Source organism: Littorina saxatilis, linkage group LG6 (assembly GCF_037325665.1).
Source record: "Littorina saxatilis isolate snail1 linkage group LG6, US_GU_Lsax_2.0, whole genome shotgun sequence".
Lineage (NCBI taxonomy): Eukaryota > Metazoa > Mollusca > Gastropoda > Littorinimorpha > Littorinidae > Littorina > Littorina saxatilis.
Genome location: NC_090250.1, coordinates 22,631,702 through 22,657,673, shown reverse-complemented (window position 1 = coordinate 22,657,673; position 25,972 = coordinate 22,631,702). Strand labels below are relative to the sequence as shown.

At 43.4% G+C, this 25,972-nt stretch overlaps 1 protein-coding gene across 1 annotated transcript; it reads right to left on the bottom strand.

Annotated features, from left to right (window-relative positions):
• Window positions 1-172: 172 nt before the first annotated feature.
• LOC138967959 (uncharacterized) lies at window positions 173-23,404 on the bottom strand. The gene is made up of 3 exons (XM_070340520.1): window positions 23,374-23,404; window positions 4,020-4,328; window positions 173-2,323 (listed from the first exon to the last, which is right to left on the bottom strand). Exons 1-3 carry the CDS (start codon window positions 23,402-23,404, stop codon window positions 1,230-1,232), a joined length of 1,434 nt encoding a protein of 477 aa, XP_070196621.1. The 3' UTR covers window positions 173-1,229.
• Window positions 23,405-25,972: the final 2,568 nt, after the last annotated feature.

Sequence of the window (25,972 nt, the reverse complement as noted above, 5' to 3'; positions counted from 1 at the left end):
AAAACTGTGAGTACCGGATTTTTTGAGTATCTAACCTTTATGTTCATGATTGTGTGTATTTGTGTGTATGCTGTCATAACTGATTAATACAGTGGAGGGAACTTACATTTGGAGTTGTGTTTGATTCCTGTATGACAGCGTACTAGCGCATTTGCATTCATTCACAGATGGGAACAAGCAAAACGAAATAATGAAACAGAGCTCATCCACACCGCCATCTGCAATGAGAAATGCATTGTTGGGAACTCAACAACCCAGCTGTATGGAACGCCAAAAGGCCCACGTTCTCGAGATCAATGAAATGACAGAGTCTCGAGGTTGCGCACCTCGAGGATGGTAACCTCGTGGCTGCCAGTCTCGAGGTTCGATCTCGAGAACGTGGGCCTTTTGGCGTTCCATACAGCTGACAGTACAGAAGCCGCGAGAGTGTATCAGATAACACTGCTGTGCTTCCAGAAGAGCAGCATGCTATTCTCAGCTGCCTTACAGCATTTTACAGCCACTCCACGACATTTGGTCGGGGGTAAACAATAATATCCAGCCCATTCTTCTGTCGTAAAGACGTGGAACACTCAAACTTGACATATCATCTGCCTGGAAGCACAAACGACATCTGTTGGAGACAGACGTGGTTGTGGGTGAGAAGACCATCACAACCTTTCTGCAATTATTAAGGCAGCACTTTTACAACATTCATCTTCAGTGGCGAACAGGCCGAAGACTTCATGTTCACGTTGAGGGACATAGGGCGGAACATCATCTTCCATGGATATGTCTTTCTCAGGCTATACGTACACCAGAACCATCAAAATAAATGATTTTTGTTTGTTTGTTTGTTTGTTTGTTTGTTTAACGCCCAGCCGACCACGAAGGGCCATATCAGGGCGGAAAATAAATGATGAGGGTGGATGTTGCAGGTAAGACTGAAGAATAAGACGACAGAGTTGGATGGCAACACCTGGGCTAATGTGCAGGAGAAATTGCTCCACTGGGTGGGAACCAAGCACGGGGTCAGACTGGTTGAAATCACTCACTAAACTGATTCTGGGCAAAGTTCGACAACCTAATGGAGGACTGAACGATTCAGAATCACTCCGGCTCCGCCTCCAAGACTGAGGCCAAGAATGAGTACGGTGGACGAATAGCACTCTTAGCTGTCAGATTTCTGAACAATCTGATTGTGTCAGTGTGCATGCGGTGGGGAGAAGGAAGGGAGGAATGACTGTGTTTTACACCAAGTACAGGGGATCCAAGTCGTCATTAGCCGACTCGTTCACAGTGTGTCGAGTTGCACCTCCCCCGCTGTCTGCTCCTTCGTCCTGTCCAGGCCTTGTTCCACGTGTCATGCGTGACCTGTTTCTCTGCGGTTGACCAGAGCTGCCAGACTCTGAGCCTCTCACTCTGTTACCGTTGTTACCAGGCGGCGTTCTTTCTTGGATTGCCATCGCCCTAGCATCTACCCCCTCTTTTGGGGAACTCTGGTGTTTAGGCACAGTCCCTCTCTGAGCAGAGTCATTGGATGCGACTGAAACATGAAGTGCATTTCTCGGTGCTACACTTTGAGAAACTTCAGCAGCTCGAGGCCTGTTCCTCGAAGTTGACCTGCTTTCTGCTGGACGTGGTCTTGCTGTTGAGCCGCTGGAGGATGACGCGTTTTGAGCGGGCCGTACCACATACACGCTGTTTGTATTTGTATTGGCTTGTCTGTTGATGTCTCTGTTGGTTGTTAGTGGCTGTTGTGTGTGATTGTGACTCGCCATCCCTGTTTCAACACCTGCAGCAGAAGTAGTGTTATCACTGTGTCCCAAATTGTCAGCCCGTGGAAGTACAACGTTAGCGTTATTCAACAATCCTCTGACAGCAGTAGCAGCGTGGCGCACCGAAACACTATTGGAATTCACTGCAGAACTTTGTGTTGCCTGTCCAATGGAAGTAAAGGTCGAAGTTACCCTTGACCCGCGGTTGGGGGCGGCCGGAGAGTTTGGTCCAGACTGCCCAGTGTAGGAGGCACCTGAATGCCGCGATGACGACCTCACTTCTTCAACAGGACAGGGAGAAGTCAAACCTTCTTGAGGGGGAGTAAGCGTAATACCCACGGAAGCGCTGACAGTCATCAGACGAGACTGCACAGCCGTGTGGGTGGGGTTGCGATGCCTGGGAGACGCGATTGGCTGTGTCGTGCCAGAGGGCGGGGCGGTTGGGGGCGGAGGGACCGCCTCTGTGTAAGGAGGGGGAGGAGTGAGAGGCAGGTTTCTGTGATTGCATCCTGGCTGGACTGATGGAGCTCTCAACTGTGCCGCTGTCTCATAGTCTGGCGGTTCCACTGCAAGACAGAAACAAGTAGCGTAAAGCGATATCAAAACATTCAGTCAATCTGTTCGCCAAAAAGATTGGAACTGCAAGTAGTGTACAGCAATATCAAAACATTCAGTCAATATTAACAGCTATTGTGTTTTCAGCGTAGCAATAGGGCCCGATATTTAGACGAGACAAGTATAATGCCGACGAGTCGAAGATGAGTCGCATTATACTTGTTCGAGTCTAAATATCGGACCCTATTGCTACGATGAAAACACAATAGCGTTTATATAGCTATTCTGACATTAAATTATGTGTTAAAATCATGCTTTTGCCAGCAAAAAGTACCAGAATGGTCCATGTCGTTGATTGCAGACGACGGTTCCCTTTCCGCATGAAGCCACGGAAATAACCGAACATTGAAAAACCCACGGACATGTATTACGGAGAAAACTCGAGATAACCGGATGTTTGGCATTTCGTCAATATGCTAGGAATCATATGACGTCATGACGTATAATGCTTGCCTACGTAGATTGTATTTTCGAAAGTCTGACTTCTGTTGGGAATTCGCGTAGTGAAGACTGCGGTAAATCTGTAGATGATAAGAGAACAAGGATTGTCTCACAAGAAACGACTAAATGTTCCAGACCGGTAACTTCATTTCAACATTGCACGTTCTATGTGACAGGAGAGTTTGCTGATTTTGTGTTAAACATTGGAGAGATCGTCTGCTAGAATCAGAGATAGGTCGCTTCAGATTGCAGCTTCTGGAAATGTGCAAGGTTTGTTGCCTGTTAAAGAATTGGATTTTACACGTAATGTATGTCATGTACATTAAGCACACAAAAAAACACACACAAAGCAAATGGCATCGTCTGTCGACTTGTCACATAAACAAACCTGGCGAGGTATGCGTGTACTTTATACACGTGGAAGAAACCGGAACCATGCGCCTTTGTTATTGCCAATATGCTTTTGGATATTGGTAAAAATGGCCGACTTCCGTAGCATTATGCTTTGATGATCGGAAAAGGGATGTGTGAGACCATCCAATCACAGCCCCCGAATTCCCCCACGTGTCCATCAGAATAGCTATATCAGCCTTATAGATTGGAACTGAACACGCTCGATCATATATCATATACAACTCATAAGTGTGGCTAATTTGCATAAAACTTATTTTCGTTATTTCTTTTTCAGTATAATCTTAAATATATACACAACATATGGATATGTTTTTGTATTCAGAAAAAAATGCAACACAGTCATTATCAAATTGCAATTTAAATTTCAAGCAGAACTTTGAGTAACAAATTGATCGATTAATCATCAAGCTTTCAAGCTGCAATACACGCTCATACTCAAGACCGCGTCAACGTTTGTTTGATAAGAAGGTCGATGATTGAAAAAAAAAAAAAAATAGGCACCTAAGTACACCCTCACACTTTTTATTTTTACAAACGGATAAGGCGTCATAAATGACATTTGTTGAAAAAAATAAAACGAAATAAAAGCTGAGAGGATATCATCTTGAAGATTTCACACGTAAAGGTACATAAACGTCTGTACAGAAATTTCTGATAATTGCTTTACACACACACACGCGCACACACACACACACACACACACACACACACACACACACACACACACACACACACACACACACACGCCACCACTACCACACACACATTACAACGACCACCGTACACCCCCACCTGGCTGCACCACCACACGCTGACGGCGGGCACTCTGACCATTCCCTCTGCCACCTCTGCCCCCTCGAGTTCCACCAACGTCGGACCGACGTCGACCGCAGCACGACTTTGGCTGGCAGTCCTTGCAAACCCAGCACAGCACGACAACCAGGACGACGATGAGAACGACCCCGCCGCCAAGGCTGAGGCCGAGGATGAGCACGGTGGAGGAACAGCAGTCCTGGTTGTTGTCCGGCCCGCAACACCCGTTCCAGCAGCTCTTGTAGCCCGCGCTTTGTGAGTAGCATGTGTCGCTAGCGTGGCCTTGACCTGTTCGGGTGACAGACAGAATCAGAAGGTCAAAATGGTTACAGTTGTATATCTCGTCCTCTCATTTGCAACCTTCTGAAGTCATAACCAATACATAATTTACAGATTTAAATCTTTTAGACGTAATATCTCTGTTGAAAGGGGGGGGGGGGGGATCCGGAAAAAAACAACAACAACAACAACAACAACAACAGCAACAACAACCAAGCCACAACAACAGCAACAACAACAGAAAAAACCAGCAACAACACCGACAACAACAACAGCAACAGCAACAACAACCGTCGCTCTCTCTTGAACAAGAAAAAGCGAAATAAAAGAAATGCATGTTCAATATGGTTGCTTGTGAGGGAGAATTTCAGCTGTTAGTTATTGATCACTTTAAGTCAGTGATTGGCTGATCCAGGTTGCGAGAATTCTCTGAATGACAGGCATAATCTCATCGGAATGGTCCAGTCCCCATTTGGCCTATCAATCGATTAAGTCGTGGGATCGCTCCAAATTGTATTTTGGTCGAAATTTTCACCGGCAATAAAGCCGTAATTTCCAATAAGCTGACTGTCAGCAAATGATTATTGACATATCTCGAACATTTTATCAACATTCGCTTTGCGGCTCATGTTGATATTCATCTTCTCGACATGCCTATAATCAATTGCTAACAGTCAGAATATTAGAAATAACTCATACTGCCGCGGCCTGTTTTGACGATGAGAGAATCACACGCTGATTAAGAAGATCGTCGATCTTCTCTCGGAAAGCACAGGCCAATACCACATGATCATGATGCTATAGGTAGGACGTCAGCCGTATGTCAGCCAAAATAAACTCCAGACTGAATTTGTCCCCGCCAATTTCATCAGGTACAATTATCTAGAGGCAAGAAGAGCATGTCGAGGCCTTGAAAGTGGAGCAGATTTGTGATGAAAATCGAAAGATTTGACCCCAATATTCGATTAATTAGAAAACGGTTCGAGAGGTAACGTCCCTTGAATGAAAAAAGAAAGTTTTGGCGATGAAGCAAATTTCTAAGTCAAAAGATTACTTTTCGTTACGAATAAGACTCCATGAGTAGAATGCGGGGTCCAAGGTTTGATCAGCAGTACTTTGGAGAGGAGGGGGAATAGCCAGTGTGGAGTTTATGTGAGATAAACAAGGCCGGCTGACGTCCTACCCATACAGCATGTGCCAAGGCCCTCCTTGCATAGCACGCCAGTCGATACAGATTGAAGGCTACGACGCTCTGAGTGAGGCTAAGGTGTGCATTTGTTCAGGCTAACGTGCGTGCTACTTTGGACGCTTTCCGAGAGAAGATCCACAGTCTTCTTAGTCGTCGTGCGACAGCAAGGCACGGGAACAATAACAACCTGTCTGTTTCCAAAGACGTAACGACGCTGTCCTTTGTCATTGGGGATAACAAGATATGGTTCGTCGCCAAATCATCTGCGCTCGCTCCGCGCGCGCGCGCATTTGTGTGTGTGTGTGTGAGTAACATTTTCTTTCAGTTGCTCCAACTCTACAGTCAGTTAGTTGAGAGATTACTGAACAAATAATTGATTGGTTAGTTAAGTGATTTGCTAGTGGACAGCTCCCCTCTCTCTCTCTATCTCTCGCTCTCTCCCTGTCTCTGTCTCTCTTTCTCTCTCTCTCTCTGCAATTCTCTCTCTCGCTCTCTCTCTCTCTCTCTCTCTCTTTCTCTCTCTGTCTCTCTCTCTCTCTGTCTCTGTCTATTGCATTGCTACTTTCTCCCTCTGTCTCTGTCTCTCTCTCCTTGACTTGCTGTATGTCAGTCTCTCTCTCTCTCTCTCGCTCTATCTCCCTTACTCACTCTCTCTCTCTTTCTCTCTCTCTCTCTCCCTTGCTCACTTTCTCTCTCTCTCCGTCTCGCTCTCTCTCCCTTACTCACTCTCTCTCTTTCTCTCTCTCTCTCTCCCTTGCTCACTTTCTCTCTCTCTCTTTCTTTCTCTCTCTCTCTCCCTCTCAGCTCACTCTCTCTCTCTCTCTCTCTCTCTCTCTCTCTCTCTCTCTCTCTCTCTCTCTCTCTCTCTCTCTCTCTCTCTCTGTGCCTCTCCCTCCTAAAGCACCTAAAACACAAAACATAGCTCTACTCAATTGATCAAACAAGGCTTAAGCGTATACTTCCCTCCTACCTGAACTTAAGTTCCCCATTCTGATATATTATTTTAGCAAGTTATTTCAATATTTCCTTTGGCTAAATTAAGATTCTGTTTTGATGATTTTTTTTTAATTGTTTATTTAAACTTATTCAGCCACAAATATAAACATATTCTACATACATGAAAAGCAAATAAGCCCACAAAACCGCTCCAGTCCAACCATATTCCGCGTACACAATCATTACTTCCATCCCCATTTTGAAATATCGCAACAACAGACTGAATTCCAGATATATAACACGATCATATGTGTTCTCTGTTTGCATGTTTGTCCAGTGTCTTGTCCCCACACAAAGCATATTAACTCTACCTGTCCCAAGATAGGCCAAATGGTTCTAAGAGGACGTTAAAACTAATTATCATCATCATCACCTCTCACTCTCTCTCCCTCTCTCATAGATACTCACCAATAGCCTCGAGAAGAAACAGCAGACAGACCAAGATGCAGTGAGTCACTCCTGTCATTGCTGTGATGCTGTGCTAAGAAGACGTTGGCCGTTGCACGTGAAGTACTATCCGTGTCCTTCAGCCCGTATATCTATCATCTTCACTGGTCTTCAGCTGCCTCTCCCCCTGCTTGTTATCGGCTATTCCAAGACGTTGACATTTGCATAATATTCATGCACGTTTCCAATGATGACCTGCGGGGTTGTGCTTACTCGAAAGCCCGGTTGACAAACATGTACACTGACTTGGTGGCCTACGGGGTTGCACACACGGGAAAGCCCCGTTGACAAACAATGACTTTGCACGTGAAGCACTATCCGTGTCCTTCAGCCCGTGTGTCTCTCATCTTCAATGTTCTTGACCTGGGGGGCTGCGCTTACTGGAAAGCCCGGTTGACACACACTGTCTTAGTCCCAACACAGAGGACGTTGACATTTGTACAAGGTTCATGCACGTTTCCATTGATGACCTGCGGGGTTGCGCTCACTGGAAAGCCCGGTTGACACACACTGTCTTAGTCCAACACAGAGGACGTTGACATTTTTTGTACAAGGTTCATGCACGTTTCCATTGATGACCTGCGGGGTTGCGCTCACTGGAAAGCCCGGTTGACACACACTGTCTTAGTCCAACACAGAGGACGTTGACATTTTTTGTACAAGGTTCATGCACGTTTCCATTGATGACCTGCGGGGTTGCGCTCACTGGAAAGCCCGGTTGACACACACTGTCTTAGTCCAACACAGAGGACGTTGACATTTGTACAAGGTTCATGCACGTTTCCATTGATGACCTGCGGGGTTGCGCTCACTGGAAAGCCCGGTTGTCCAATACAGAAGGCGAAGCGTTGATGTGTTCAGTAATGAAGCCCAAAAGCGACCGGGTCTATTCTTTTGCTTCTGTTGGTTTGGTTGCAGTGGCCATGTTTTTCATTGCCATACCAAACTCATCATTTTCGTCTCGGGTTAATGTTTTAAAAAATGTCAAAAAGAGGCGTTTCGGCTGCACTTATTTTGTTCTCAGTCCCAGTTGACAAGGTACACCAATCATGATTTTGATTTTTACTTCAGTGGAATGATTGTCCAAATTTTCCAAAGTCAAGTGAGCTGTAGAAAATGTCATCACCGCCAGAGGTCCAGTCGTTGTGCGGTTCCTGATACCTGGAAAATAAAAGTGTAGAAATGTTAGACGTTGGGGAATGAAAGTGCAAAGCTAGTGGGTTTGAGAAAATAATCACTAGCCTTTTAGAAACCATATTTTTCACACGAGATATACCACTAAAAAAATGTTAAAGGGGTTTATGCATTTAGTTTGATCAACAACTCAGTCTGCAAGTTTTACTGTCGTACGTAGGTTTCAATTTCTGCGATAATAAAATCATATTGTTTACGTCGATTTGTGTTTAAACTGCTGTCTTGTTTATGTGTTTGTTTATTTATTTATTTATTTATTTATGTGTTTGTTTGTGTATTGAATTATGTGTTTGTTTGTTTGTTCGTTTGACTGTTTGTTTGATTGTTTGTTTGATTGTTTTTTTATTATTAATTTTTTTTCCAAATGTCCCTCAGTGTACTTTGAACATATGCTATCGACAACTCAGTCTGCACGTCCGTCTTGGCAAACTTCACACTTATGCGAGAAAACCTTTAAAGATGTTGACTACTGAGCACACACATCACACACAATACGAGGGCTTATCACACAATGCTTATGGCTCGTAGTATACCTTATTATGTAACTGTTGAGGCAGACCAGGTGATTTGTGAACATTGCCTGTAGGCAACGAAAGCTTCCACATATATAATCTGTCTCTTTTTGAACATAAAAACTAACACACTCTGTGCTAAGCAGTCGACACATAGAATTGAAATCAGAGCAAGTCAGAAGAAAATCAGCACTCTTTTCGTCATCTCTTTCCTCTTCCCAATCAGTTGCTCCACAAAAAGAAACAAGTCGCGTAAGGCGAAAATACAACATTTAGTCAAGCTGTCGAACTCACAGAATGAAACTGAACGCACTGCAATTTGTCAGCAAGACCGTATACTCGTAGCATCGTCAGTCCACCACTTGTGGCAAAGGCAGTGAAATTGACAAGAAGAGCGGGGTAGTAGTTGCGCTGAGAAGGATAGCACGCTTTTCTGTACCTCTCTTCGTTTTAACTTTCTGAGCGTGTTTTTAATCCAAACATATCATATCTATATGTTTTTGGAATCAGGAACCGACAAGGAATAAGATGAAAGTGTTTTTAAATCGATTTCGAACATTTAATTTTGATCATAATTTTTATATTTTATATTTTCAGAGATTGTTTTTAATCCAAATATAACATATGTATATGTTTTTGGAATCAGAAAATGACGAAGAATAAGATGAAATTGTTTTTGGATCGTTTGGATCGTTTAATAAAAAATAATTTATTTACAAGTTTCCGATTTTTAATGACCAAACTCACTCATTAGTTTTTAAGCCACCAAGCTGAAATGCAATACCAAACCCCGGCCTTCGTCGAAGATTGCTTTGCCAAAATTTCAATCAATTTAATTGAAAAATGAGGGTGTGACAGTGCCGCCTCAACTTTTACAAAAAGCCGGATATGACGTCATCAAAGGTATTTATCGCAAAAATGAAAACAATGTCCGGGGATATCATACCCAGGAACTCTCATGTCAAACTTCATAAAGATCGGTCCAGTAGTTTACCGGGAACGTAGAAGAAGAAGAAGAAGGTCCAGTAGTTTAGTCTGAATCGCCCTACACACACACAGAGACAGACAGACACACACACACACACACACACACACACACACACACACACACACACACACACACACACACACACACACACACACACACACACATACACCACGACCCTCGTCTCGATTCCCCCTCTACGTTAAAATATTTAGTCAAAACTTGACTAAATATAAAAAGAGAAAATAAACAAGTCGCGTAAGGCGAAAATACAATATTTAGTCAAGTAGCTGCCATTTTTCAGCAAGACCGTATACTCGTAGCATCGTCAGTCCACCGCTCATGGCAAAGGCAGTGAAATTGACAAGAAGAGCGGGGTAGTAGTTGCGCTAAGAAGGATAGCACGCTTTTCTGTACCTCTCTTTGTTTTAACTTTCTGAGCGTGTTTTTAATCCAAACATATCATATCTATATGTTTTTGGAATCAGGAACCGACAAGGAATAAGATGAAAGTGTTTTTAAATTGATTTGGACAATTTAATTTTGATAATAATTTTTATATATTTAATTTTCAGAGCTTGTTTTTAATCCGAATATAACATATTTATATGTTGTTGGAATCAGCAAATGATGGAGAATAAGATAAACGTAAATTTGAATCGTTTTAGAAATTTTTATTTTTTTTTACAATTTTCCGATTTTTAATGACCAAAGTCATTAATTAATTTTTAAGCCACCAAGCTGAAATGCAATACCGAACCCCGGGCTTCGTCGAAGATTACTTGACCAAAATTTCAACCAATTAGGTTGAAAAATGAGGGCGTGACAGTGCCGCCTCAACTTTCACGAAAAGCCGGATATGACGTCATCAAAGACATTTATCAAAAAAATGAAAAAAACGTTCAGGGATTTCATACCCAGGAACTCTCATGTCAAATTTCATAAAGATCGGTCCAGTAGTTTAGTCTGAATCGCTCTACACACACACACACACACACACACAGACACACACACACACGCACATACACCACGACCCTCGTCTCGATTCCCCCCTCTATGTTAAAACATTTAGTCAAAACTTGACTAAATGTAAAAAGAAAAAAAAAGAACATAAACCACGCACAGAAAACTGGCTTAGTTTTGACACATTACATGCACCCATATCGACATAGAGTTGAGTTTTTTTTACACTGACATTCTGTGACACTTTGCGAGAATGTGTCGACAAATAAAATAAATCAAAAAAGGTGAGAATAAAATCAGCACTACTGAAACATTGCGCACTTCTCTACTCAAATGTCCTTCAACACTGACAAATCCACCGACCAGTTTGGAACAAGAACACACATTTCAGTGACCCATATGCACAGATGGTCCTGCCACTTGTACGTATCCCCCAAAATAACGGGGGTCAGTTCACTGCAAGACCTCTTGACATCGATCTATCGATAGGCCTGGTAGGCCAGGTAGCACAGGTGTGTGAATTTGTTCCATGGAGTGGTTTAAACTGGGCACAGTAGATTTAGTATGGTTGATGACGCATGTCCGTATGTATGAGTACATTTATGTCTGTTTGATTCTTTGTTTGTTTGCTTTGTATTTTGTTTGTTTGGCTGTTGCGTTTCTTTCTTGCTTTCTTTTGGGCGAGTTCGTGCGGTATCGGTTCTGTGTTTGGCTCACTGCCTGTCTGTCTGTCTGTCTCTGTGACTGTTTGTATCCGTCTCTCTCTCTCTCTCTCTCTCTCTCTCTCTCTCTCTCTCTCTCTCTCTCTCTCTCTCTCTCTCTCTCTCTCTCTCTCTCTCTCTCATACATACATGTTGGCATGTATGCTATGAACATTTTTTTTTCTCTTTGTCTGATTTAATAACCATGTTTTTATGTTTTTGTTTTGCTTCTTCTCCTGCTTTAATATTATGCACTGCTTAATTAATTCCCTCTTGGGCGAGGGCTGGATGAAAAAAGATCTTTGCTGTATCTACTCCATTACCCTCGAAAAATAAAGTTGGTTCGTTCGTTCGTTCGTTCTCTCTGTCTTTATCTGACTATCTCCCCCCCCACCCACACTGTCTGTCTGTTTGTATCTTTCTCTCATAATCCCTCTCTCTCTCTCTCTCTCTCTCTCTCTCTCTCTCTCTCTCTCTCTCTCTCTCTCTCTCTCTCTCTCTCTCTCTCTCTCTCTCTCTCTCTCTCTCTGCTGTTACTTTTAATACTAGGTACGATCCCTGGGCAACATTAGCAAATTCGAAGCACATCTCGGCCTATGCGTTCTATCTATTATTTCGATCAAAATAAAAATTAATCAAGTACACCATACAGACTTTTATGTGTACAACCTCCTCAAAGGAGAAGAAGAGAAAGACACGATTTGTTTTCATTTTCTTTCGTGCGCCTGTCGTAAAGAGTAGTCTTTGTGGTACATGTGCCTGTTCTGACTTGACAGGGACTGTATTTTGCGGTCCCCAAGAGAAGAATCCGACTCGGCGACAAGAACTGTGACCCTGCACAAGAGGGCTTATCAACTGTCTCCAAGATCGCCTCTCATCGCTGTCTCTCATATCTAAAGGGTCAAATAAGTTCTTTTCTAGTACTAGTCCCAAATAGAAACCTTCCTGTGGGACAGGAAGCAACAACTCAACTTTTCTAGTCAATGAGCTTGGGAGCTTCACAAATGCAATGTTTTCACCCAAACGAAATGAACCATAATAATTGTTCGTTAGGTTGATTCGTTTTTCTTCTGTTGATATGTGTGTATACATTTTTCACTCTGAAAAGTGCTTCGTGATGTAAACTCTTTCCTATCAAATACTAGAGCGTTTGATACCAAGCCAATCAAATACAGTCGTAAACCATTCTTCTACTCTTATCAGATGCAAGGACAGTGCTGAATAAACATGCTATTATTATTGTTAGTATTATTACTAACTCCCTAAAGATAGGCAACCAAGCTCTGGAAGTTCTAGCATTAAATTTGATCGTGGAGAACTTCTTCTTCTTCTTCTTCTGCGTTCATGGGCTGAAACTCCTACGTACACTCGTGTTTTTGCACGAGTGGATTTTAATGTGTATGACCGTTTTTACCCCGCCTTTTTAGGCAGCCATACGCCGCTTTCGGAGGAAGCATGCTGGGTATTTTCGTGTTTTTATAACCCACCAAACTTCGACATGGATTACAGGATCTTTTCCGTGCTCACTTGGCCTTGTGCTTGCGTGTACACACGAAGGGGGATTAGGCGCTAGCAGGTCTGCACGTAAGTTGACTTGGGAGATTGGAAAAATCTCCACTCTTAACCCACCAGGCGGCAGCGGCCGGGGTTTGAACTCACGACCTCCCGATTAGGGGGGCGATGTCTTACCACCACGCCAATGTGCCCGTCAATCGTGGAGAACAAATGCGACCCCTTCAGCATCGACGAAAGGCTTCCTATCAATAGTGCTGTGACCATCGACAAAGATTTTCTCTTGCAGTCGTCCTTCCTTCTTTGGCCTTATCGTGTACAGAACTGGACATCACACAATTAGCCTACTAACACCAGTCGAGGTTCTCGGAAGAAAAAAGTAGATCTTTCTCTGTATTTATACTCTTACAAAAAAAAGACAAATCTCTCTTGATGCAGTATTATGTTGTACAAACGTCACACTATCCAGAAATACATAATGACATAATCTTTTTCTCAGCTAGCGTGGAAACTGATTCTGACATTTTATTTGTCAGTGATAAAACGCTTAAAGGACCAATACGCTTAAATCCGTTCGCACTTTCATAGAGTTCATCCTTCAAGTCAAAACTAATATATTGAAGAGAGAGAGCATACTCCACAGAGGAATGAGACCTTGTGAATGAATGCAAATGCGCTAGTACGCTATCATACAGGAACAAACACAACTCCAAATGTAGGTTCCTTCCACTGTATTATACAGACAAACATACACACAAATACACACAATCATGAACATAAATGTTAGGTATTCAAAAATTGGGTACTCACAGGTTTGGATGCAAAAGCAACTCGAGATTACAATCTCGTGCACAATTTCACTAACAAAACCCTCTACCCTTCACTTATGCAGAGAAATTTACACAAACAGTCCGTGAACTCACAGGCACACGATATCTACTTTACTGGTATCGAATCACAGCTCATGTGTAGTCAGAAAAACAGTTACAGTTCATATTCCGGCAGACTCAAATCACCGTCTGCTCTGCCTACTAAACACTCATTATATCTTATAATGTACTTAAAATCTTATAGACATATTTTAACTCTGTCCATACACAGAATTACACAGCGTCTATGGCCGTTCACTAGGAAATGTATCTGAATACTAATTCCTTTCACTGGCGACCTCGGTCTACTCAGTTCCTTTCGTCCTGTGACCTCTATGGTCCAACTATACGGACAACCATAACCTTGCAATAACTTCGCGAAATCCCGTCGAATTTCAGCTATGCTGGTCTAGAGTTATGATACTTCGGCGACTTCTCAGATCCTTCACACTTGTCATCTGGCTGCTATCTCCCTCTCAGACCGGTTATACGACGCACTGCACAACATAAATAGTGGACATCTTCTGCTATGTTTACAGTTTACAGTGTTAGTCGATTCAACTTATGCGATAAACACTCTAGCGATATTCGAATGCTTATTCCATTTACCTGTTAAGTGCTTTCCTGTCGCATCTATCCGGGATTCCTTCCTCCCGGCCGATTACTTGGACAGTGGTAAAGTGTAACAATACCCTAGTTGCGAGTTACAACATCAACTTGTTTTCCCGGTCAGTGAGCTGAACTCACAGTGCGTGCCGCACACTCTGCTATGTCACGCTATATCTCTGGTTAGCGCTCTAAAAGCGTGGAGGATATCACTGTCAAACTTTGCTATGTCACGCTATATCTCTGGTTAGCGCTCTAAAAGCGTGGAGGATATCACTGTCAAACTTTGCTATGTCACGCTATATCTCTGGTTAGCGCTCTAAAAGCGTGGAGGATATCACTGTCAAACTTTGCTATGTCACGCTATATCTCTGGTTAGCGCTCTAAAAGCGTGGAGGATATCACTGTCAAACTTTGCTATGTCACGCTATATCTCTGGTTAGCGCTCTAAAAGCGTGGAGGATATCACTGTCAAACTTTGCTATGTCACGCTATATCTCTGGTTAGCGCTCTAAAAGCGTGGAGGATATCACTGTCAAACTTTACCTGTTACAGTGTTACTCGTGATTTCCTTCACAGACCTACTTCTTCTTCTTCTTCAGCGTTCCAGAATGTTCTGGTTACGTGTGAGCTCGTTTGCCCATTTGGGTTTCCCACACTATACTCAGAGAGCATATATAGTCAGCTTCACTCCGCTTTCGTTGAGTAGGCATGCTGGGTATTTTTTGTGTTTCCATAACCCACCGAACTCTGACGTCATAGATTACAGGATCTTTTCCGTGCGCACTTGGTCTTGTGCTTGCGTGTACACACAAAGGGGGTTAAGTCACAAGCAGGTCTGCACATAAGTTGACCTGGGAGATCGGATAAATCTCCACTCTTAACCCACCTGGCGGCAGCGACCGGGATTCGAACTCACGACCTCCCGATTAGGAGGCCGACGTCTTACCACCACGCCAGTGCGCCCGTCAATGAGACCTACAAAAGCAATCAAGAAAGAAAGACAGACAGAAAGCAAGATAGACAGAAAGAAAGACAGAAGGAAAGGAAGAAAGAGACAGAAAGAACAGAGAAAGAAAGAAAGAAAGAAAGAGAGGAAAGGGAGAAAGAAAGAAGAAATGAGCTATGTAATGATGCATAACTCCGCCTCATTTAGTCGGTAACTGAGATATTTCGCGTCAAGAGAATTGTAGCTTCCGCCCCCCCCCCCTCCCCCCCAAACCTCTTTCCCCCATCCACCTCCCATCAGAACACATTTTTTTTTGGTGTTGCTAGGCCCGTGTGTGTACAATGTACAGTAAGATAAATCAGCATAGTTTGCCCTCTTAATATGCTTTCAATAAAACAGCCAATTAACGCCATGGTCTCAAAGTTTCCAAATGTTCGCTTACTAGTTGTATTGCAAGAATAATCGCCATTTAAAAAAATACAATAAGAATGCATGGACAAGGAATTAGGAGAAACAAAACCGTGTCTTATGCAACACGTCATTACATAGTCCTGACTTTATCCATGACACAGAAACACACATACTTCATTAATCTGTTATCACTGACTTTTTCTATGCTGGTCAAACATTCCAAACAAGTTAAAATCATTACTACGAAGGAGAATTAAGACACCATTTCAACTTCAACAGCATTTGCCAAACAACATGATAAATGCATTTGCTCGTATAAAAACACAGTGTTAAAAGTCGCTATGTTTCAGATTTCAGTTTGTGTAAGACGCTGTATTCGTCTGATAAGAGTAGACGAATGGTTTACGGCTGTATTTGATTGGCTTGGTATCAAACACTCAAGCATTTGATAGGAAATGAGTAAACACGCGTAACCGCATATTTGATGATAAATAAATGGATAATGTCAATGTATACGAGAATTTTTGTTGGCAAAAACACTGGTACGGTAGTGTGAGATACGTACGGGTCAACTTTATGTGCAGTCAGAGACGGTATCCATGTCCCACCCTCGTGTCAACATTGTAGCACGTAAAAGATATCGGCCATTCTGTCAGATCAGAAGTGCATGTGGCTGATTGCACCTAAAACAAGAACACACCTGGGTAGCGCGACTCTGTTACTGCGCGCTTTGTATTGGAATCTCGACCCGAATTTCCTAGCGATGGGACAAGAAAGTCATGACAATGAAAATATGAATAATTGTCAGTAAGTACTGGTGTCACATGACTGATGTGAACCAGTTGATAGGCTAATGGCGATGCGCTTAAATCTGTTAGCGCACTCTTGGAGTGCGCTAACTTTTCCACAGAGCGTATTCTTACGCCCTTTGCCAAAGCGAGACTGTACTCTCATCCTCAGAATTAATTAATGACATGTAGCATATATTCTCCACTTTACCAAAAAATAACCATAAATTTCCTGCGGCTCAAAGCAGAAGTGGTTTTTTCTGACAGATCACAGGCGCCTGTGCCACAGTGAATCCCACTGATCTAAAAATAGAAGCGGCTGTATCTCTTCCACAATGGTCTCTTCTCGTTTTGACTTGCAAAGATTCTTCTCATATGCCGTGTTAGTGGCATGTAGCTTATTAACCTCATTACCAAATGATGAGTTAATTATAAAATTCCCAGCGGCAAACAGAAAACACAAGTGTTATTCCGATAACGTACCAGCTAGACTGGTCAGCATTTGAAAGTCGACTCTGTTATAGTAGACTACACTGAAATACGACTGCATCAGTTCAGTAAATGAATGGTTTCCGAATTATTATTTCAAGGCAACAACAATCGGAATCGAAAACGTGTAGGGTTAAGAACGTTCTTACCATGTACAAAACTTATTACCAGCCTGCCTCATGCGTGCAGACGAGCCATTTTTGTTTTTGAAATGCGACTGCAGTTCAGTGGTTCGATTGCCCTAGCCGCCTAGCAGACGACATAAACCCCGCAGCAAATTAACATGTTGGGCAAATGTGAACAAACAAACGATGGGGATATAATACGTGTAGAGTTCAGAGCATTCTTACCGTTCATATATAGTACCAGACTCCCCGATGAGTGAAGATACAACACGAGAAACATACCACATTTACTTTGAAAATGTGCAAACCGTGGCCTTGGAGTCAATTCAAGGGGCAACACTCTGCACAGTCAATCTGTCGAAGCTCGATGAAGGTTTCGAATCGCAAATAACTAAGAGCACAGTCCTTTCTCCGAGTTTAAATGAGGTCTGTATGAAAGATCATCACTTTTTAGCTTAACGCTACTCTGGAATTTACCAACAGAAATTAAAACAAGAGTTTGCGTGTGACGAAAGCACGACACACTTGAGACAGCCCACACAAAAGTAAATCTAATCAAACCTGACCACACAGTTATGCCTATCCAAATGCGCGTAGCAAAATGTGCGTTTTGAATCTTCTTTTTTCTCTGGCGGTACTGACAATATCGTTATTGAAACAACCCCAGTGCACTAAGGGATTTATAGAGCAAATCTCGAAAATAATTATTGAACTCAGCGCTATGCGCTTCGTTCAATAATGAATTTTCTCGATTTGCTCTATAAATCCCTTAGTACACTGGGATGTCTCAATAACTTAAAGTATTTGAAAGTACGTGTGTTCGTGTCACTGAGAAATAGCCATTATGATACAAGTATGTGCATATATCATCTCACTTATTAGTTTCCAAATCGACCACGAGTCATTTCTGTTACCTGTTAATCAAAACTCCGTGGTCAAGGGCGTCACAATGTGAGTACCTGTCCATCGATGATTTATGGGTGATACTATTGGTTGATTGATTTTTCTCCTGGAGGTTACTTTACTGCAGAAAAATTCTCCCTTTTAAGATCTTCAAAAATCAGGCCTTAATAAAAAAGGAGGGTAAAATGCACAGAGGTCAAGAACCGAAAAGCTAAGAAAGCAGGGTCTTAAAAGAGAAGGTTATAAAATATCCAAGATATTGTTCTAAGATAACCTGGCACTCACGCCCCCCCCCCCCCCCCGACCCCCTCCCCACCTAACGAACAGACATACACAGACAGACAGTCAGACACACACACACACCTACACACACACACACACACACACACACACACACACACACACACACAAACACACACACACACACACACACATACACACACACAAACAGCCACACACTCACTCACACACACACACACACACACACACACACACACACACACACACACACACACACACACACACATTTTGACAGGGAAAGTCCCAAAACTGAACAGAATATTTCACACGTTTCAGAGACCTTATTTAATCATGCGTGTCGAGGGCTCTCTCTCTCGTCAAGCGTGAATGTCGCATCCAATGAACCAGAACCAGAGTTATGGCAAGGTCCATTAACTGCCCACATCACTAAAATCTCCAGGTGGGGTCGAACCGACAACTACATCGATCCCCTTATCTCCTGAACAACTTTACGCCGTCTTTCGATGTCTACACGTTTTGCTTCTTTTTCTACTTCTTCTTATTTGGTGTGACGACCCTGGGAATGCATAAAGTCATGTATACTGCGGAGAGAATAATAAACATGGTCGGTTAATCATGATATCCAACTGCGGAAAGAAGGCATCAGAAATGCGAAAACAAAAGAACAACAATTTACGTACACAGCACAAATAAAAGCAATAGACACAAATAATACAAACAAACCGAACCAAACCGACCAGGACTTACCATATGAACATACAATCTGACCCGTCAAAATACAAAATGAATGGTATTTTCACTTGACAAGGTTACACGTTTAATCTGTTTAGAAATTGTAAAACGGCGTAGCTGTAGATTTGTGACAGTCAGACAAAACAGACAGACAGACAGACAGACAGACAGACAGACAGACAGACAGACAGACAGACAGACAGACAGACAGACAGACAGACATGCAGATAAGCTTGCGGATAAGCAGACAGACAGATTCTTCCGACATGCCTTCACATTAATTGATTGCAGAAAAAAAATCATTTCTTTGTACAGGTAACAAAGGGAGGGTTGTTCGTTTATTAATTTGATACATTTCTTTCCTTTGAAGCGACCGGATAGCCAAAGTCATTCACATCTGTCTCCAGCGACTGAATATTGTAAATGTCGACCACAAAGTGTTCCGCTGTGCTCGAGAATTCATCCGTTTTTATCTACTGCATGTTGGCGTTTTCATTTCAATCAATCAATATGAAGCTTATATAGCGCGTATTCCGTGGGTACAGTTCTAAGCGCTTGTCGAAGAGTTGTCAACACAGGACTAACAAAGAAACTAACATCTACAGACGGACACGAACCCTATCGCACACTAGCAAACCCTGATAAACATACAGCAAACAACTGTTTAACAACAATGTACACATCAATAGCTAGGTCCAAACAAAATAATATTAAACACAAAGAAAACACCTCTCACAGAGCACAGCACAAGAATGTCTTTTGGGGCACAACACATCACGTCGAACATGAAAGTCGCAGCCAGCTACGGGAAGAACTGAGTCTTCAACCTACTCTTGAACGCGTCAAGAGAGGGGCTCTGGCGAAGCTCAAGCGGCAGGGAGTTCCAGACGGAGGGGCCCGCGGAGGGGAATGCACGCTGACCTGCAGATGCGAGTTTCGAGCGAGGGATGTGAAGGCGGAGTGGGTCAGCAGCAGAACGAAGGGGACGGTCGGAGGGCTGGGTGTACAGGTCCAGGGAGGATTGAAGGTACTCGGGAGCAGATTCGTTGAGACACTTGTAGACGAGAGTGGACAGTTTGTAAGAGATTCGGGTGTTGACAGGGAGCCAGTGCAAGGAGCGAAGTAGGGGGGTGATGTGGTCTCGCTTCGTCTTCCTCAACGTCAGCCTGGCAGCAGCGTTCTGGACTTGTTGTAGGCCATGAATGGATGAGGCGGGGAAGCCAGCCAGAAGGGAGTTGCAGTAGTCCAGACGACTGAAGATGAGGGAGACAACCAGCTTGACTCAGGCGTCGTGGGTGAGGTAGCGACGGATGGAGGCGATGCGTCGTAGGTGGAAAAAGCAGGTCTTGATGATGAAGGAGATGTGTGTCTGCATGGAGAGAGTGGAGTCGAGAAAGACGCCAAGGCTCTTGACAGCTGGGCAGAATGGAACAGTCGCGTCATCCAGCTGGAGGTCGGTCACAGTGAGGGAAGCAATCTTCTGTCGTGTTCCAACAAGAAGGGCCTCCGTCTTCTCACTGTTCAGCTTCAACTTGTTCTCAGTCATCCAGTTCTTGATGTCAGTGAAACAACTGGAGATGGATCCCAGGAGATTGTCAACGTCCTCCGGCTTGGCGCTGTTCTGGAGCTGCGTGTCATCGGCAAAGGAGTTGTAGTTCAAGCCGTGGCATTCGATGACCAGGGAGAGGGGCTGGGTGTACAGGGTGAAAAGGACAGGACCGAGGACAGACCTTTGTGGGACGCCGAAGCGGACAGGGACAGGCTGAGAAGAGAACGAATCAGTGGTGACAGTCTGAGAGCGGTTCTGGAGGTAGTTCCGGAACCAAGAGAGGGCGGTGTCGTGAATGCCGAACGTGGAACTGAGGCGATCGACGAGTAGCTGATGGTCGATCGTGTCGAAGGCCGCGGAAAGGTCCAGCAGCACAAGGGCAGAGACGAGACCGCTATCTGTTGCGTTCAGGAGGTCCGTGGTGATTCGCAGGAGCGCCGTCTCGGTGCTGTGGTGAGGGCGGTACGCTGACTGGTAAACTGGCATCAACGAGTTCCGAGAAAGGTGGGCGCTCAGCTGCTCCAGGATGATACGCTCCAGAAGCTTGGAGAGGAAGGGCAGGTTGGACACAGGACGGTAGTTCTTCAACTCGTTGACGTCAAGGCCGGGCTTCTTGATGAGTGGGCGGACATTTCCCGTGTTGTTGTTGTTGTTGTTGTTGTTGTTGTTGTAGTTGTTGTTGTTGTGTGTGTGTGCGTGCGTGCGTACGTGCGTGTGTGTGTGTATGTATGTATGTGTGTGCGTGTGTGTGTGTGTGTGTGTGTGTGTGTGTGTGTGTGTGTGTGTGTGTGTGTGTTTGTTTTTTTGGTTTTATATACACAAATGTTGACAACACCAAAACAAAAAACAAAACGACAACAACAACATCAACAACATCATCAACAACAACAAACACAACAACACCAACACCAACACCAACAACAAGAACAACAACACACCCAGGTTCTTAAGCGATGAAAGAAAAATCAATCAGGCGATGCCATCAGCAAAGTTTCTTTCGATTTAACAAAATGATTGCTTTTCATCATTATAAACTCAGATGGTTATGTTAGCATGAATAGAAATACATGTTGAATACCGTCAGCGATGTATTCAATTCAACAAACTAATAGACATTTAATAATTACCCACCAAGCAGACTGTATTATATGTTCAGCAAATTAAAAACACGAGCGAGTAAAAAGAAAAGTCACCTTAAAGTTCAAGTACGCAAATACTCGACTAGTTCAATTGTAATTGACTAAATAGAAACATCAAAAGTGACTCACTCGATTTATACGAGATAACAGGTGCACAATAACAGCTATACCAGTTCATCATGCAGGCTTCATAACACTGAAGTGATTCAAAATTGTTAATTAAAACATCATTTAAACCACGAGAATGGAAACACACTGCACGGGGCCTATCCTGCGACCAGCCGATTGAAAGAATAAACAGTGTCTGTCTCAAAGCAAGAGTAGCTGTTTACGGGTAGATAGGCCTAACAGGGGGTATTAGGGTAAAGGTTTATGGGAGGACAGGAATGACATCAAACAAAGCAGAATGAGAAGGGGTGGAGCTGTGGGTAAAAGGTAGTGAGACAGGTAAGCTACCACACAGGTAGCTATAGTTTATAGGGTAAGGGAGCACACAGACGCACGCATGTATGCATACACACGCACGAATGCACGCACGCACTCATACACAGAAAGAAACGGCCACAAAAACACAATCACACAAACACACGCACGCACACAAGCGCACACACATATGCACGCACGCACACACACACTCACACACACACATGCACGCGCGCGCACGCACGCACGCACACACACATACGCACGCACGCACAAACGCACGCACACGCATACACACTCACACACACACACACACATACACACACACGCACGCACGCACGCACGCACACATACTCACATATATATACACACACACACACACACACACATACACACACACACACACACCACACGAAACAGATCCATATGGGGTGGAGTACGACTAGAGCACAGTACTATAGTTTGCTACCACTCATGCAGGCAGCTTGTATTGGCGAAAAGAATAGACAGTGCTTCGTAAATAACTGTCTTTCATTTTGGTTTAGCAAGGTAATTAGGCCTACACGAATGCATGTTCGTCTATGCGTGCGCGGACGCACGCAGGCACACACGCATCCATGTTCGCTGGCTTGCATACACGAGCGCGCGCACGCACCCTCGCCTGCAGACCTCCAAAAGACATGGAGGTATAACAAATGCTGAGAATCAGCAATACATTCAGCAATTTCCTCGCAGAATAAACAACAGATCAGAGGCAAGGCTCGTGTTGTGTTTGGAACGGGTTGAATGGTGGAATGGGTACGAAGAGAGGGAGGGGGGGTACTTTTAAAATCGACCTATGGGTCGCCTTAGTAGGCCTAGATCAATCAGTAGCGCATGGGTTACCACGATTTAATCGGGTAGAGTCGGGCAGGGGTCGGGTGGATTGGGGTTTGGGGAAGGTCCCCGGTAAGTGCCAAATGACGTCCCTCGCCCTAGCTGACAATGAATGGTTAAAACCTGCTGTCCTCGCCAATGATCCCATGGAGAATAAAACTGCTCCAAAGACGTAAGCCTTTCTATCTATGAACACTGATACCTGCTATGTGAGCCGGCTGGTACTGGTGCCGGCTGGAGCCAATGGTGTCTGTGCATTGCAGGTACCACTGTTCATGCAAAGCAAATACCACCTGCGGTCCTCGCCGAAATAAGTCTTTGGGTTTGCTACTGCTTAAAAAAAATTAACAGCTCAAACAGTCCATGCACATACTATATATGTATACTTGTGTATAAGTCCATGGAAACCTTTATCACGTTTGAAGGTTTACTTACCGAAGGTATCGGTGTACAGTGACACTGTCATTACCTTTTATCTGTTTTTGATTCCTGATGGTACATGTATCCATTGATAGCTCTCAATGATCAGGATTTCCAGTCTTTTTGATTATAGTACACAATCACGTTATTTACGACAGCGAATACATGTTGACAGATTCCACACAAGGTTGTTGGGGTCATTCAGGTTTTTTTCAAATCTGATTCGGGTGTGTTTGGGTTAAACAATGTATTCAGAAACTGACAGATAACAATGCCGCATACAATCAATTGTACAAATGGAGCACTACAAGCAAAGCTTACAAGCTATTTGTGTGTGTTTGCAGAGGACTTGATTCCGTTTCCGACAGGAGCCTTTTCCTTTTATTTAACAGCAGATATACAACATTTAAGACGGATTTTTGGCAATTTACTCTACTATCTACGTGCAATAGTAGGATCGGTCTGACTTTTTTAGGATTGTGTTTTGCTCGTCTATATTCCATTTATAACGGTTGGGCTGTACTGATAGTACAAGTAATTGGTAGCGATAAGAGGATTTTCGAGTAATCTTGACAGATTTGCTTTCCATGACGTTAAAGCGTGACAGAGGCTGGGTGTTTTGCACCCTTGTTTTGGGTGATAGCTAATTGAGAGAGAGAGAGAGAGAGAGAGAGAGAGAGAGAGAGAGAGAGAGAGAGAGAGAGAGAGAGAGAGTGAGAGAGAGAGAGAGAGAGAGAGAGAGAGAGAGAGAGAGAGAGAGAGAGGGAGAGTCAGAGACAGAGACAGAGACAGAGACAGACAGAGAGAGACAGACAGAGAGAGGAAGAGAGAGAGCGACAGAGAGTGAAAGAGAAAGTCAGAGGGAGAGAGAGGGAGAGACACACACACATATAGGTAAAGATAGAGATAAAGAGAGACAGAGAAAGAGACAGCGAAAGAAAGAGACAGAGAGAGAGAGGGAGACAGGCACAGATACTGTGACAGAGCGACAGAGACAGGGAGACAGGGAAATCTGGTTAACGTTGAAATTGCAAACAATGCACAAAACATCGACACACTCTGGAAGAAAGACAAACAAGAATAAACAAATCGCGTAAGGCGAAAATACAATATTTAGTCAAGTAGCTGTCGAACTCACAGAATGAAACTGAACGCAATGCCATTTTTCAGCAAGACCGTATACTCGTAGCATCGTCAGTCCACCGCTCATGGCAAAGGCAGTGAAATTGACAAGAAGAGCGGGGTAGTAGTTGCGCTAAGAAGGATAGCACGCTTTTCTGTACCTCTCTTTGTTTTAACTTTCTGAGCGTGTTTTTAATCCAAACATATCATATCTATATATGTTTTTGGAATCAGAAACCGACAAGGAATAAGATGAAAGTGTTTTTAAATTGATTTGGACAATTTAATTTTGATAATAATTTTTATATATTTAATTTTCAGAGCTTGTTTTTAATCCGAATATAACATATTTATATGTTTTTGGAATCAGCAAATGATGGAAAATAAGATGAACGTAAATTTGGATCGTTTTATACATTTTTATTTTTTTTTACAATTTTCAGATTTTTAATGACCAAAGTCATTAATTAATTTTTAAGCCACCAAGCTGAAATGCAATACCGAAGTCCGGGCTTTGTCGAAGATTACTTGACCAAAATTTCAACCAATTTGGTTGAAAAATGAGGGCGTGACAGTGCCGCCTCAACTTTCACGAAAAGCCGGATATGACGTCATCAAAGACATTTATCAAAAAAATGAAAAAAACGTTCGGGGATTTCATACCCAGGAACTCTCATGTCAAATTTCATAAAGATCGGTCCAGTAGTTTAGTCTGAATCGCTCTACACACACACACACACACACACACACAGACACACACACACACACACACACAGACACACACACACACACGCACATACACCACGACCCTCGTTTCGATTCCCCTTCGATGTTAACATATTTAGTCAAAACTTGACTAAATATAAAAAGTCACGAAGAATCAACAAAGCCTCACCATATAAACTGAACTCTCCTTGCACGTCAAACCAATGAATGTCCAACCGTATCAAACAAGCAATCGACACAGCACAAAGATAAGAAACTCTCACATTGTACCATGGAGATCACTATACTCTCTTTCTTGTTGACCGAAAAAAGATCCCGAGCCAAGGGCACAGTATAGCCCCGTTCCCTGCACATAAGGGAGGTGCTAACAAGTGTAAGTATATGCCACAGCCAATTGTAGGTCTATCCCCTCGTTTGCATGTTTATTGCACTGGTATTGGTTCCTTCTGAATTTAAAATCACACTCGATTAAGTGCACCGTGCGTCTGTGGTAGGATCTACTCAAGTCAGTCAGGCAAATTTCTGCAGTTCGTGTTTTTTTCCAATTTTGTTTTTTTTTAGCATGAAAGTCAATTGTTCATTCCATTGCATTTTATTTTCTCGGTTGCCAAAGCTGATGTGCAAGAGAAAGTTACTAACCGAGTGGGGGCGAGCCGCGGGGTCGAGTTGGTTGACATTGAAAGCTGCATGTGCTTTCCACCTTCTTCTTCTTCTTCTTCTGCGTTCGTGGGCTGAAACTTCCACGTACACTCGTGTTTTAGCACGA